The sequence below is a fragment of the Atta cephalotes genome, assembly GCF_000143395.1.
Source record: "Atta cephalotes unplaced genomic scaffold scaffold00086, whole genome shotgun sequence".
Classification (NCBI taxonomy): Eukaryota; Metazoa; Arthropoda; class Insecta; order Hymenoptera; family Formicidae; genus Atta; species Atta cephalotes.
In genome coordinates this window covers 6760-21402 of record NW_012130150.1, presented here as the reverse complement: position 1 = coordinate 21402, position 14643 = coordinate 6760, and the positions used below count along the sequence as shown (strand labels likewise).

Here is a 14643-nt window from a genome sequence, read left to right as displayed (position 1 = left end):
TATATATACTANAATACTATANATAANATATANATAATATATATATATATATATATATANAATAANAANANATCTTTTTTAAANATCGCAATGCCTAACAAAATACATAATTGGTTTTATTTTATAAATATCTTATATTCATTTTTTTGTATTAGCTAATTTTTTTATATTGTAATATATATTGTGAGTTTATCATTGTTTGTTCTTTATATATAAATGTTTTCTATGTTTTCAATGCATTTATATTATTTATTTGACAGGTTAAAGATGATCCCGATTTACTGAAACGTACTATAAAACGGAATGAACAGAAAAAGAAACACAGTGCAAATAAATGGAATTCCAGGATAGAGAATGTACAGAAATCTATGCAGGAAAGGCAAGAAAAGCGACGAGAAAATATTATGAAAAAGAAGAAAGAAAAGAAACAGAATAAATTGAAAAAGGCAGCAAAGAAAGGACGCATAATACCCGGATTGTAATTGTCAATTATTTATATAGCTATAATTGCAAATTGACTTTGTAAAATTTGTTATTACGTATCCTATCGAAAATCATTCTATTCATCAATCTGATATAGGAAAGCAGATGTCATGTTATGTTATATTTTTTGTTTAATAGAATAGTTGGATGTTCATAAAAGCGTACATTGAAACGACGATTTATGTACAGTATCAATCTTCATAATACAGTCACGAATAATAACTTTATTCATGTAATTTCGTTTGTACATTAATTAAAAATCTGTATTTACACTAATATATTAGTATTGTAGACCAGCTACTTCCTACAGTGATCGCGTACGTTTTAGATTTTAACTATCGTGTAAAAAGCTCTACTCGCAAATATTACGAGCAAATAGTACAAAATTTCACGTTGGTCATAAAGTTTAGTTGCGGTATATACATTCACACGAAAGGAATACGATGCTCTACTTTTTGAACATCATTTTGTTGTAAATTTTGTTTTATTATTTACTTCTCTTGACATAAAAGCATTATATATTTTTCTGATATTTCACACAGTCATTATCGCGATATGGTAGTGCTTGAGTAAAGATGTCCAACTTCTTTCCGATGCTCCAAGAGACATTTTCAGAGAGGCCGGTCAGTAAATGATTGGCAGATCTAGGACGAGACTTTTGATATAGCTGCCGTCTTCCACCTCCTGCTAGGTGTCCCCTAACGCCGCAGAGACCGCATTAGCGTGTGTTAAAGCTGTCCACAGCGGACTATGATCCACAGGCAACGGCACCGCCAAAGATTTCGATGGTCGTGGAGACCTGTAAAAATGAAATAAATGCAACCATATCTGCAAAACACACTAACACTTTACGAAGATTTTAATTAATTTGGGCTTTTTTCAAGTCATAATTTCGAATATTCAGAATATTTAGCATGGAGACATCAGATTGATTGATTGATTTTCTAATAATCTAAAATGATCAGATTACTCTCATGATCACTTCAATCTCATAAACAACGCATAAACAATTATTGATGTATTGATCAATCATTTTACTTTATTTTTAAATTTATTAATTTTTTACTTTTTACTTTGTATATATATTTTAGGCTCTTGTTTATGATATTCTATTATTTCTTATACATGCTCTCGACAAAAAAGTTAACAAAATGTGTTGAAAATATCATCAATATTTATCAGTTATAAAATTGTCAGATTTAATGAATATTTGTGAGGAGTAGATAGATAGAAATTAGCATATATCGATATTTTTTATTCAGTAAAGGAATCCCGTTCTGAAGAATTTTAATTTATTTTATCCGTGTATAATGTTCATTTCTATCAGTACAGATTAACTTTAATTTTGATTATCTTTTTCTAATTCTTAGAACTAGAAAAAAAATAAAAAATAAGTTAAATCGAAATTTAAGTTAATCTACATTGGCAAAAGTGGACATTATTGAATAATTTGAATCGAAAATTGCGCCTTTGAACTGTAAACATCACAATTGCGTCGACCAATCAGCGTGCTTGTACGTAATATATACGTAATATATACGTGCAAAACGAAAATTGTGTTGGCAGAAGTGAGTGATCGCGGTTTGTCGTGATTTTTTTGGTTCGATCGGACGCGTTGTTTTTGCGAAATCGAAAATCGAGACCGAGCATCGTTTTCCTATTAAATAGCAGTCTGATTTTCGTTCATTTTAATGAAGCATCGATCAAATCGGTTAAGGCTTGTAGTTAGGAAAATTACTAATGTATATAGTTCCGCCATTCAATCCGCGATTAATGCGATTGTTTTCGGCACAAAGCTCCAAGGTGAGATATCTCGTTCTATTAATTCTGGTATTAATTTGGCCGTATTCTTGTAAAAAAAAATTACAGACTTATTGCTGTTATTAAATAAATACGAGCGAGGAACAAAAAAATTCCAATTTCGAGAATATTTACAACGTCGGGGAGGAAAAAGTACTTTGGCGTCATTATATTATATCGTAATTATTTTATTAGATACCGGCGTCATCCAATCAGCGCGTTTTTCCTACGATTCGCGTAACTCAGATAAGTTCAGATTGCTAGGAAGGAAGAAGGAAGAAAACGCGGTGTCGGGTGATCAATTTCGCAATCTTTATTCGATATCTTTTTCGAGAAATATCCGAGTCCGATCGCGTTGCGGTTACCATTAGTGGTAGCTAGTTCGATCTTCGTCTAATCGATCTAATAAAAGCGTCAATCGCTTTCGTCAATCGGTTGACGAAGCTCGTATACGCAAGTTGGCGCAATTAATGCATGTAGTTCGCTGTTCGCGGCCATTATAGAATCAGCCTCGACTAACGCAATTGCCTTCGGCACGAAATTCATAGGTAAAATAATCTTTATTAATTTTAGAACCGTATTTTTGTAAGAAACAAAAAACAAAAAAAATATAGGATATCATCATATGTCGTTTGATAATTAAAAATGAACTTATAATAAGTGACAAATAATTTCATATTTATTACATATGACAATGTCTTTGTTATCCCTGGAAAAAATGTTATATTATATATAAATACATATTTTATATATAATTATATATAAAATATATTAGTTTTTTGTATAATTATATATAATAATACATGAAATATTTTTTCTTGGGATATTATTATGATTTCTGTGTTCTATTTAAGTTGCTCTTATTGAATGGATGAGGAATAAAAATATCCCGATTTTCGAGACTATTTTTGACGCCAAAAATGACTGGGAAAGAAGAAGAGAAAAAAGAAAGCCTAAGTATTTTGGCACTATTGTAATTATCTTGAGTACAAGCATCGTTCAATCAGCGCGTTTCTCCTACGTTATTCGCGTAATTCAGATAAATTCAGATTGCTAGCGAAACGAAAAAGAAGAAATAAAAGAAATGTAGTTTTGTGTGACGCGCGCTCGAGTTTTCGCGAATTATTATTCAATTACACGCGTTCTCTTCGAGAAATATCGAGTTTGTAATTGCATTGCAAGTGCTGCTAATTAGAGAGCTGTTTGTTTTTTATCGGTCTAACGAGTTTTTAAAGGCTACGCGCAATTGGTAGAGAACATTAACGTCTATTCAAATTGTTTATTCTCGATCGATGCGACTATTATCAACGTCACTGATAAGATTTTATTAATTTTCAAATTGCACTTCTGAAAGAAATATTAATTCGTATTTAATTACATGTAATAAAAAGTTATATCCCATATATTTTTGAGAAAATTTACGTCATGGAAGAGGGTCGGGGGAGAAAAAGTCATAAAGTGTTTTGACGCCATTACAGTGTTTTGATTGTTTCTTACGTCTATGTTTAACCATCGACCAAGTGGCGCATTCCTCCTAAATCGATTTGTAATGCAGATAAATTCATATTGCGGAAATACGAAAAGAAAAAGCATAAATGTAGTTCCGTGGACGCTCATAGACTGTTTTTTATTCGATTGCGTTCTCTTTTAAAAACATGAGTTTAATTGCCTCTTGAGGACCGTTAATTAGCAGGTAGTTCGATTTTCATTGATTCGAAATTGTAATGATTATTACGACAAATAATTCATGAATTTTTCAAGGCTTATGCGCAATTGTTACGCCATTATTCAAATTGCTTCTCGATTGGTGAGATTGCTTTCAGAATAAAGACTTATAAGTGGGATAACTTTTTATTCATTTTAAAACGACGCTTTTGTGAAAGAAATATCAATTTAAAGTTAATCAGAAATTCTTTATCACGGATGAATATGAGGGAGAAAAATGAGAAATCGTTATATGAAAAATTCTTGGCGCAAAAAAAGGAAGAGGGACAGACGTTCTAAATCTGGACCAGTCAACAATGATATTGTAATTGTAACTTATATTTTACTGTATTTTAGTTATTAATATTTTAATTCTGATTTTAGGTGTAGCTGTTGTCCAACTAGCATCTTCCGCGTTTATGATTCATATTCCTTTATAAATTCGAATAAAAATTCAATTTATAAAGGAGAGAAAAGAAGAGTTAGTATAGAAAAGAATAGATAAATTAAAAAAGAAATACATAGCTTTGTACAACATTTTCTTGTAATCTTTCAGTTACTCATATATATTTGTAAAAAATATAATTCTGATCGCGTCGAGTTATTGTTAATTAGCGGACAAGTATCATTTTTATTGTACGGTATTAACAAAGTATTATATTAGTTGCTTAATCCATAAATCGAATGGAGCTCGTTATTAATCCATAAAGTTATTAATCCATAGTTATTAATCCATAAAGTTAATCCATATTAATCCACAGTTATTAATCCATAAAGTTTCACCATACAAACTTTATTCGATGCAATTATTTTCTCTACAGCCGTTTCGTAGATGAGACATTTTTTTTTATTAACTTTAAAATTGCATTTCTTGAAGAAAATACTGATTTGAAGTTAGAGATTCGTATCGTGTAATTAGCAGCAATATTTTTATGAGAATTTATAAATGAGGCGGGATAATTTTAACGTATCTCATCGTTATTACCTCGACGATGCCAAAGCCGGATGCTAGTCAGGACTACTTAATTCGAGAGCAGTGCTCTGCTCGGGATCTGAACGCTCCTCAACGACGGTGTCCAACTCCAGGGATGAGAAGGCTCGGGACTCTCTATCACCTCTTAAGGACACGGTACGTGCCGGTCGATCAATGCCAGCTGCGAAAATGCCGATAACATGTAAGTCGTATTATTAAAAAAAATGTTGATATCATTAACTGTTTGAACACATTCGCACTATCAGAATTGCAAGTTTTAACAATTTAAGAATATCATTTCAGAACTTATTATCTCCTAGATTATCTATATATGACGATTAAAGACAAGACGCGAATGTGTTTAATGCGAAGCAAATTAAAATATTTTCCTTCTTTTTATTCATTTTCTTTGCTCTGCTTCTTATTGAAATTTGAAGTACATTCACTGACGGAAATTTGATTTGTCAAAGCTTTCGATATTGAAAATTTCTACTTAAATTAACTACAAGAATCTCTAAGATTCCTAATAATTGGCTAAACTAATTTACGTACAAACGAACCATGCAATCTAATATAGCTTTAATTTTACTTTTTTTTATCTAATCTAGGAATAAAAAAAACGTTGCGTCAAACTCATTTTCATAAAATAAAAATGGAAATAAGTAAAGTTTTCTTATGTCGACTATTCCAATATTTTTACTAAAAATCACGTATTGAATAATATTGATATTATCTCATTCTTATACAAACCTAATTACGTTCTAACTTGATTATCCTACGGCATTATACAAATCACAAGCGCTGGCACATTAGATAAAAAATATATTCTTTTTTCAAATGCTAAAGAAATTGCTGTAAATTGTACATCCGAGCAAATTTCTAAGAATCGAGCGATGCTATTAACTACATTGTATTTTACCTAAATCCTCTCTCGATGCTGTGCTTGCCAACACAAATAAACCTTTCAATGCGGATTATTTTGTACCATATGATTTTATTTTCTATAAATAAACATGCATTCCTTTACATGAAAAAGTAAAAATTACTTTTAAAGGGTAAATATTTAGATAACTGATTTAAACTTACACTGTAAAATTTAATTCTCTTTAACTTTAGAATTAGGGAAAGTTTTCTGATACAAATAATTAATTAAATCGATTTAACCTCTCTGTGTTAAAATTTTTTATTTATTTTTTGTATGTTTCGATGCACGTAATAATTGTATTCTCATTTAGGAGAATAAATTTTAATTGCAGAAAGGTATTTAAATGAGAGAAAATAAATAATTAATAAATGTCGCATGTCACGATAATATATGTATATTCATGCTGTGATATTTTCGATAAATTTTCAACTGATTTTAATTCTTTGCGCAAACCTCTTTTAACATAAACGCAAAAATAAAATCCGGATTTGTTAAATTACTTTAAGCAATTATAATTATAAAAACAGCCATTTTTATGCAAAATAAGCTTCAAAGATATGAATAGATAATAAAATCTTATTTCACTCTAAAGTTTTATATACATAATAATTGAATATTTATTCATAATTAATTCAACATTTAATCAACATTAAAAATGAAATAATGTGAAAACAGATGCTATTTGATTAAATTGTGATAAGAAAAAAATACAGGTTTAAAGTTTTTAACAAAAAATCTGCATGTAATGTTACCTGTAGAAGAAAGAAAAGAATAAGTAGATATATATATATATATATATATATATATATATATATACATACATACATACATATATATCATTTATCTTTTCTTTCTCTGAATCATCTCTGAAAATTAATAGTCACTAGAAAAACGTGAGAGTTAAATTGTATTATGCTCATATGATATTTATGAAGCATTTATCTTTTGTTTTTTAGCAGACGATCTTTTGTTAGGAGAGAGCATTGCAGACGGTAAATTTTATGCCTCGTGTACTGTGTGCACTAAATAGTGATACAAAACGACCGTCTACTATCTAGTGTTGACTGGATTGTCGTAAATTGAGAGTTTGTGGCGGTTGCAACGAGTACAATACCTTACGTCGTAGATCGTCCACGCAGAGACATAAAAAACTTTTTTGTTAGCTGTTGGAAGAGACCGTATTAGTAGTATGAAGAAATAAATCTGTCTTTCCGCACTCAAGTAGATCGCGTCGTCTTTAAATTTTTTTTGTTTTGCGCTAATTAATACGCACAGAGAGGTTAAATTCTAAATAATGATATGTATATTAAAAAAGCCTCATTATAAGAAGATTCAGTTGAAAAAGAATTGACGTATTAGTTTTAATACTCTATCCTTTTTATATTATATTATAAAAGTTTCTTTTCTAATATTAGCAGTAATATATTATTATCTTCAGCTCTAAATTACATTGAAAAAGTCTAAAAATGCAGGTATAGCTAGTAATAAAAATAAATTTACATCAATTTATGTAATAAAAATTATAAAAAGATATTTATTGTATAGACAATTCTAAGTTCTTATATTTATAAATTTCGGTATATTTATTGATGCATTCGATATTTATTGTTTATAAAATATTATTACATTATTATATGTTCAGTTTTATTAATTATGCATTTATTTACTGCATATATTCGTTAAAATAATATGTTCATTTATAAGTGAAAAGAACTAAACATGTTTTTTTATCAAGCTTTTCATTTGATGTACATATCAAATTGTCCATCAATTCTAAATTAAAAGCAAATAATTTATATAATGGATGTAATGTTATCACCTTTACAAGTCATAGCATTTATACAGATGATTTAAAGAGTTGATAACGCCAATAAATTAGTTCATCGAATTACACGATTGTTTATCGATATTTTCGCAAGCAATATGTAAATGGATGTTGTGGGTATATTAACGATGCAAATGCTTTTATGCGATAACGACATTTATTTGCGGCTACGTCGCTGTTCTCTCGCAGCAAAAAGTATCGGATGCCAGTACCGGATGCCAGTACCGGATGCCAGATAACAAAAACTTTTCGATTTAAAGCGAATTTTAGATGCGAAAACAGGAGTGGCGAGATAATAACGCGGCCATTCCTGATGGTTATTCCCAACCACGCGGAAATGCACATACACACATGAAATCACGTCCAGATAAGGTGTCGTACGGTTACAAGAGAAATAGCGCTCCGGAGTGTCACATATATTATCCATCGCGTTGCACTCTGCGGAAATGGATTATCAATGAACGATATAAGATCCAATTTTTGATATTGTGACGTGATAGATAGTTTGGTTGCGATGTCGGTTTTTCGGATAAGAAATTTATTTCTGCTTATCGTAAAAATTTCGTTTAGCACAATGGTTTTCATGTGCGACTTCTAGAATAATTTTGCGAATTTTATAGCATTTTACTTTAACATTAACAAATAATTTATTACCTTGATTTAGATCCAGAAATAATATTTCATACATCTCTCTTACATGTTTTTTTTGGAGGGGATATAATTTATAACGCCAGTCTAGTCTATTTTGTACTAAAAGGAGCGAGAGAAGGATTTAACTAGGAATTTATCGAGTATTTGCTTTTGAATAGAAATAATCGGCTATATGCATGTCGATCATAGTTTCACACTAAAAATATCCGTCGTTAGTGCACGGAATTGGAATGATCAGGCCAGAATTCAATCTGCTGTTGAGCTTCTTCTGTCCTCTTTACGTTTATTCCAATGGTCTTGTACGACCGGTATTATTTCTATACGAGTGCATTTATGTGCCGTTGCAAGAGAGTGCTTACATATTATGCATAGGTATTATATTATGTATGCTTGTATTCAGTCAGAGAGTCGAGGGAAAAATATATACAGAGAAAGAGAGAGATAGAGAACAATGCAGTCATTATTAACGAAAACATTGGAGCAAACGTTGTTGTGTTTCACATTTCCCTTTTTTTCTATAAATGTAATATTACAACCTCCAAATAAATATCATGTCATTATAAACTTGATTTACACTGTTGCTTATTTTATATAGACTCAACGATCAATATTATAATATACATATTATTTTATAATTTTATTTTATATAAATATATTTATTTTATTTGAATATATTGGATACGGAAATTATGAAATTAATTTGGAAAATATTGAAGAGCTTCGCGCACATAAAAAAAGTATTATTTATATCTCTAATAATTTTCTCGCAACGCTGGTTTGCACGTACTATCCGCTTGGTTAGCGTCACATTTAATTTTGCACAAACGATTTGGTTTCTATTCAGTGTTTCTATTCACACAGCGAATATCTGTTCCGCGTAAGCGCGTGTCCTAGTTTTACTTTTAAACTCGGTGGGTGCTCACCTAGGCGATGAACCGGGCTGAAACGAACGAGGCTCAATGCGCCATGATCCAAATCACAGTTTCTTCGCCGAGCTCGTTCCCTGGCGAGTTTTGCTCTCCTCCGTAAACAGCAAATTACCATTAACGCTAACAGCGGAAATCCCAGAATGCAGGACACGATAGGTATGATTATGCTCTCCGGCGTAACTGAAAGATGTAAATTGGTCGTGCATTAAAATTTATAAGTGAATTAATACAATATTAATCTTGATTTATATATATTACTATAATACGTACATATATAATTCTCAACAAGGTAATTGTCTACAACGTAAATGTAAAGTATTTATCTTCTTTAGTGACGTAGGAGCTTTTAACAACTTAAATAATGTTTTTCGACGGGTCATTTCGATCATTTAACAAGGTTTAACAAGGTTAAAATACTGGTGGTGCGATATTTTGTATACTTCCCTTTTGAAGAATTATTTTTGATAACATCGCGATCGTTTGTACGAATACGTATCAAATTTATTGGATTTATCTTATCAAATTATTGATATGTCAATTACTCTCTTCTCTTCTCATATATCAATTTCATTAATTGTTGATGATAATTGATTTGATAGATATGAATATAATTTTATATATATGAAAAGCTACGTAATTTTATTTTTATTATCTATGAGCATATAAGTATTTTTAATGAAGTACCTATATACCATACTAGGTATACACTTCGTTCATTCCTATTCATGAAGCAGATCTACATCACTAGACAAAAAGGGCAAGATTCTCGAAAGTTTGTCAGTTCATGAAAATTTTAAGCGTGTAATAAAAGCGAAGTTGTTATTTTATAAGACCCATTAATTCGATTTAAACAACTCTCATAAAATGAGATTTAAGATACTGATTAGACTTTTCGTTCATATTTAAAAAAAAAACTTAAATCCTAACTCTCTCTATTATGACAGAATTGTTCGATTAAAACTTTTTACACAACGCATAATATAGTAATGTCGACATTCTCAATAAAAGTGTCCCAGTTCTCTCTTGGATTAAGCGCTATTTTCTTAGTACGTAATACATAAAGCTTGATTTAGCTTTTATAGTATATACTATTCTTCTTACATGATGCAAAGAAAAGCTTGGTTCTTTTGAGAACTTTTAATCAAGATAGCGCGCAACTTCTACAGAACGAGATACAACACAATTTTTGGCTATTACAACTCTGCTTTTGACTTCATTAATTATTTTTACAGTAAATATTTGAAAGATAAATCTTAATTTATTATTACGTGTACATTAATTGTTTGAATTTGATTTATTTATTAAAAATATTGGTAAGAGATATTACTATTAGCACATACAACTTGTTCTGTGAAGATGCGTCATATTCTGAAAAAATTATTCCATATTTCGCGTATTCTATGTGCTCGTCACGTTTCTTGTATTGTGTGTTTATCGTGTCTTGTATTACCGTTTGTTGTAATTTTTAAAATTAAGGATGTTTTTGGATCGATGTGTTCGTGTTTTTAGTAGTTGTTTTGTAGCTGTAAATTAGAGCTATTGTGAGGATTTGAATGAAGCACCAATTGCAGATTACGCGAAGTCCAAAGTTTCTAAAGTTTTATAACGTCAACTATAATTAATCCAACAGAAAACCGTGACACAAATAGCTCCATCACCTTACTGAAGTATTTTATTCCTTGAAAAAGTGCTCTCCAGGTTCATTAAATGTCAATAGTCTATTAATTGTGAATCTCTAAAATTGCATTTGAAAAAAAATTAATTTCAAATTCTGAAAATATACACAAAAAAACACTGTAGACAAATAATAATTATTTAATATATTCAGAAATCCTCTAGTAAATTTATTATTTTAATCAAGATTATAAAGTTAAAATAAATTCGATTTACTTATATAAAGTCGCTTTTTCAATTAATTTTATAAAATAAAAATTTTTAAAAAAATTCTTCCTTTGACATAATAATGAATTTTTCTAAAATTTTTAATAAGTATATATTTTAAGATTACATTATCAAGAAAATATTTTTTATTAAAGATAACATTATTTAAGAGAAAGAATATAAATTAAGTAATCACTTTTTTAGCAATAGAATGATATTTTTCTGTATAAAATTTTTTTTTGCTTCATAACGAACTATCTTATGCTGTCAACTTTTACTGATATCAAGAATTTTCACTAACTTGTTGTACAAACCGAGATGGTCCTTTGTTAGACACATCATATATGACAATTCGCACGTCACCGAGATAAATAGACAAAGCCTTTCATCGGCGAATGATGATCGGACTATGTTATTGTATTAACATATTGCTAATTTGTTAGTGGATTCGTGTTTCTCGTAATTTGCTGTATAACAAATGGCTGGCATTAATTACATTATCAATCCGATCTCTCTCTCTCTCTCTCTCTCTCTCTCTCTCTCTCTCTCTCCCCCCTCCTCCTCTCTCTCCGCCTCTTTAAACCCCTTATGCTTCAACAACTCGTTTATAATTAACATTGCTGCGAGCGCGATCTAATATTTTATACACAAGCGTCTAATTAAACGTCATCCCTCGCGCAATTAATATACCGTTTCTTCAAAATGAATCTAGCGCATTTCTTAAGACAATCAACGTGATATAAGTCGCCGTATATTTCTTGCAATAAAGTAGATTAGTTTTAGCGTAATACTGAGAATTAATATTGGAAACATGGTGTTTATAACTTACCCGTCGGATATATCAAAATCGTTGGCCTTTTGGAGTGCGGATATATCAAAATCGTTGGCATGGTAGGTCGACCAGCTCTCACTTCGGCCGACATTTTCCTTTGTTCTGCAACTGAATGGAAATTCACCTTTGAACTGACTTTACAAATCTCGATATACTTACATTTTGATTCCTATTCGTAACATCTATTCTGTCAAATGCACTATAATTGAGAGAAGACGAAATTAATAGAGAATAAAGCTAATTTTAATTTATACAAATTCTATTTTAGAGTATGTCTTTTTTTCTTATATTCTACAGTATACTAAGCGTAGGTAATAGAGTTACAGAACATAATCAGGAAGGTCTTGTTACGCAACATTTCATCAATATGTATCGCTGTCATTTCTGATGAGTGCTTCGACTACTTGTTATATTGGGAAACCGAATGACGAACGATTTTTATCTTTCTCGCATTGGAATGTATGTTGGTTCGCTCATCGTTCAGCACAATCGATAGTTAGCACCCATAGCTCCAGTTTCAACGTGCGATTTGCACGCGCTGGGAATCAGTTGGCGATGATAGCGCCTCGTCAGAGACGTAAAATTGCTGCAGAACATAGAGAATCTTTACAAGAATCAAATTTCTTTGCGTTCCATAGTTGGATTTACTCGGTTACCCCCGGGATTTAAATTATTTCGCGAAGTGAACAAACGTGACACGGAATATTTTTACGCGTTATACTCGAAATAATATATATTTAACGGATATTACTGTTTATGTAGAAAAAGAATAGACTATATTTTTATTATATAAATTATTTGATATAATAATAGTTTTTAATAAAAGTTGTAATTAAATACAGTGATGTATATTACATTATATAAAATGAAATAAAGATTTTGTAGTGCGTATTATATTTGATCATACTGACATTTTAGCTTCATTATCACTTTTCTCATTAATATTTAATGTGTCTGCCTCAAGGGACAAAGAAAATATGAGAAGGGATTTCCCATATGCGGTGTATAATTCATGATAACCAAAGCGTTATCTCTTTTTCTTAATAATATTAAAAGCGCTTTAATAATAATCAAAAGAGTTGTTTAAAATACAAGAGATCTTTCAGACATTCCTAATTTTTTGTTTTTACCGAATGTTGATTTTGCCAAATTACATAAGTTGCAAATAAATATTTATGAGAGCCTTCATTTAATAAAAAAAAAGAATAGTTATTCTCGATTTTCGAGGTATTTTTTCCGTATAATCAAACTTTTAATTTCTTTAAAATTCCTTGCAGACACATTCCGAATTCTTTTTAAATTCGATATTTCGATGTTTTTTTTTTAAGTCTAAAACAATTGCACGAACGCTCATTGTACTGTCTCATAAGAAAATTGACGGTGCGGGTATTGTCTGTGGTCGAAATGTAGGTGTAATAACAGCGGACGGTAGATTATCGAGAATTTGCGATATCGCCGGACGTCAGGGGCAGATAATGCGGGATAATGCGCGCACGTAAAGGCTTTGCCCAGCTGGTGTGGTTAGAGCGCAGCACAAATTGCGAAATGCAGTTAATCTCTTGCGGCGGTACAACGATTCCTTACGAAATTGAATCAATTTTATACGTTGTCGTATTGTTAAACTTTATCGATTAAGAGCTTTCGTGATATATTTACATCAAATTAAAATTAAATGTACATATATTTTATATGAAATAATTAATTGTTTGATCACAATTTGGAATCAGCCTATTATCTAGTATCTATTACTTTTCACCATTTCCAAATTATAATAACAGATAAAATTCTTATTATTTTCTCGATATCTTTTGCAGGATATACCTTTCGATATACCTTTTCCTAATCGATTTTATCCGGTTTTTGTCAGTCCATTCTTATATTTTTGCCATAACAGTTTGTCGAATATTGTTATTATAAATCATTTGGGGATATCTTGCTTAGACATGAAAAAAATATCAACTGAATACAATAAGCGCGAAGGAAAAGAGAATCGTTATCTTGAATGAAAAACACCTTCGTAGGCAAAATGTTTTTTGTTATGCTCAGGGAAGTGCCTGATCGTTTACTCAAGCCTACGCGATAGGATGAGATGACCTGAATTAGAGAAAAAAGAAAAAAATTTGCCATCCTCTAACATAGAAGTATAAGGTTGTGGATTTCTCGATCATAAAAGATGATAAGGAATAGAATTATTCATGAAGACAGAATTTATCTGAAGACTTTAGGAAAAAGGTACTTTTGAACGATGAAAAGCGCTGCGTAAATAAATATATCTTTTTAATATTTAAAAATATTTACTGACAAAATATAGAGCTTTGGCCGCGCAAATCCAGGATATAAAGTTCAAACTATCCTAAAAAAGAATAAAGTCAATTTATCAATCCGCTGCGTGAAAACTTCCTGTTTTAATAAAACAGTGCATTTTGAGATGTTATCACTATTTCAGATGTCGATAATACTTTGAGCTAAATTGTCCTATCAAGTTTTAGTCTTTTTTAGTAGAAACACGTCTTCTCCTCTTAGTGCATGTTCGGGAGAGCCTATAAGATTTTCTGGTTGCCAGAAAATGATAGTTACGACGTGCCTGTTATCTAAGTAGATCATTAGTCCGATGTAAAAAATCTCGTTTTATAGAATATA

The 14643-nt window shown here is 30.5% G+C and overlaps 2 protein-coding genes across 2 annotated transcripts in view; one reads left to right on the top strand and one right to left on the bottom strand.

The window, feature by feature from the left end:
- The window catches only part of LOC105624725 (surfeit locus protein 6 homolog), a 1778-nt gene extending 1296 nt beyond the window's left edge, over positions 1 to 482 (top strand). The window contains 1 exon segment of the mRNA XM_012206080.1: positions 261 to 482. Within this exon segment, the coding sequence (XP_012061470.1) occupies positions 261 to 482 (222 nt within the window).
- Positions 483 to 4995: 4513 nt separating this feature from the next.
- Positions 4996 to 12094, bottom strand: LOC105624696. Its single transcript, XM_012206050.1, has 4 exons — positions 12001 to 12094; positions 9285 to 9470; positions 5880 to 5897; positions 4996 to 5141 (listed from the first exon to the last, which is right to left on the bottom strand). Exons 1-4 carry the CDS (start codon positions 12092 to 12094, stop codon positions 4996 to 4998), a joined length of 444 nt encoding a protein of 147 aa, XP_012061440.1.
- Positions 12095 to 14643: the final 2549 nt, after the last annotated feature.

What these genes read in the sequence shown, in the direction of transcription:
- LOC105624696 (XM_012206050.1), bottom strand. Translation starts at nt 12,094, where the DNA reads ATGTCGGCCGAAGTGAGAGCTGGTCGACCTACCATGCCAACGATTTTG. An exon ending in GATTTTGATATATCCGACGG is followed by an intron (nt 9,471 to 12,000) that starts GTAAGTTATAAA and finishes TACATCTTTCAG; the next exon opens with TTACGCCGGAGAGCATAATC.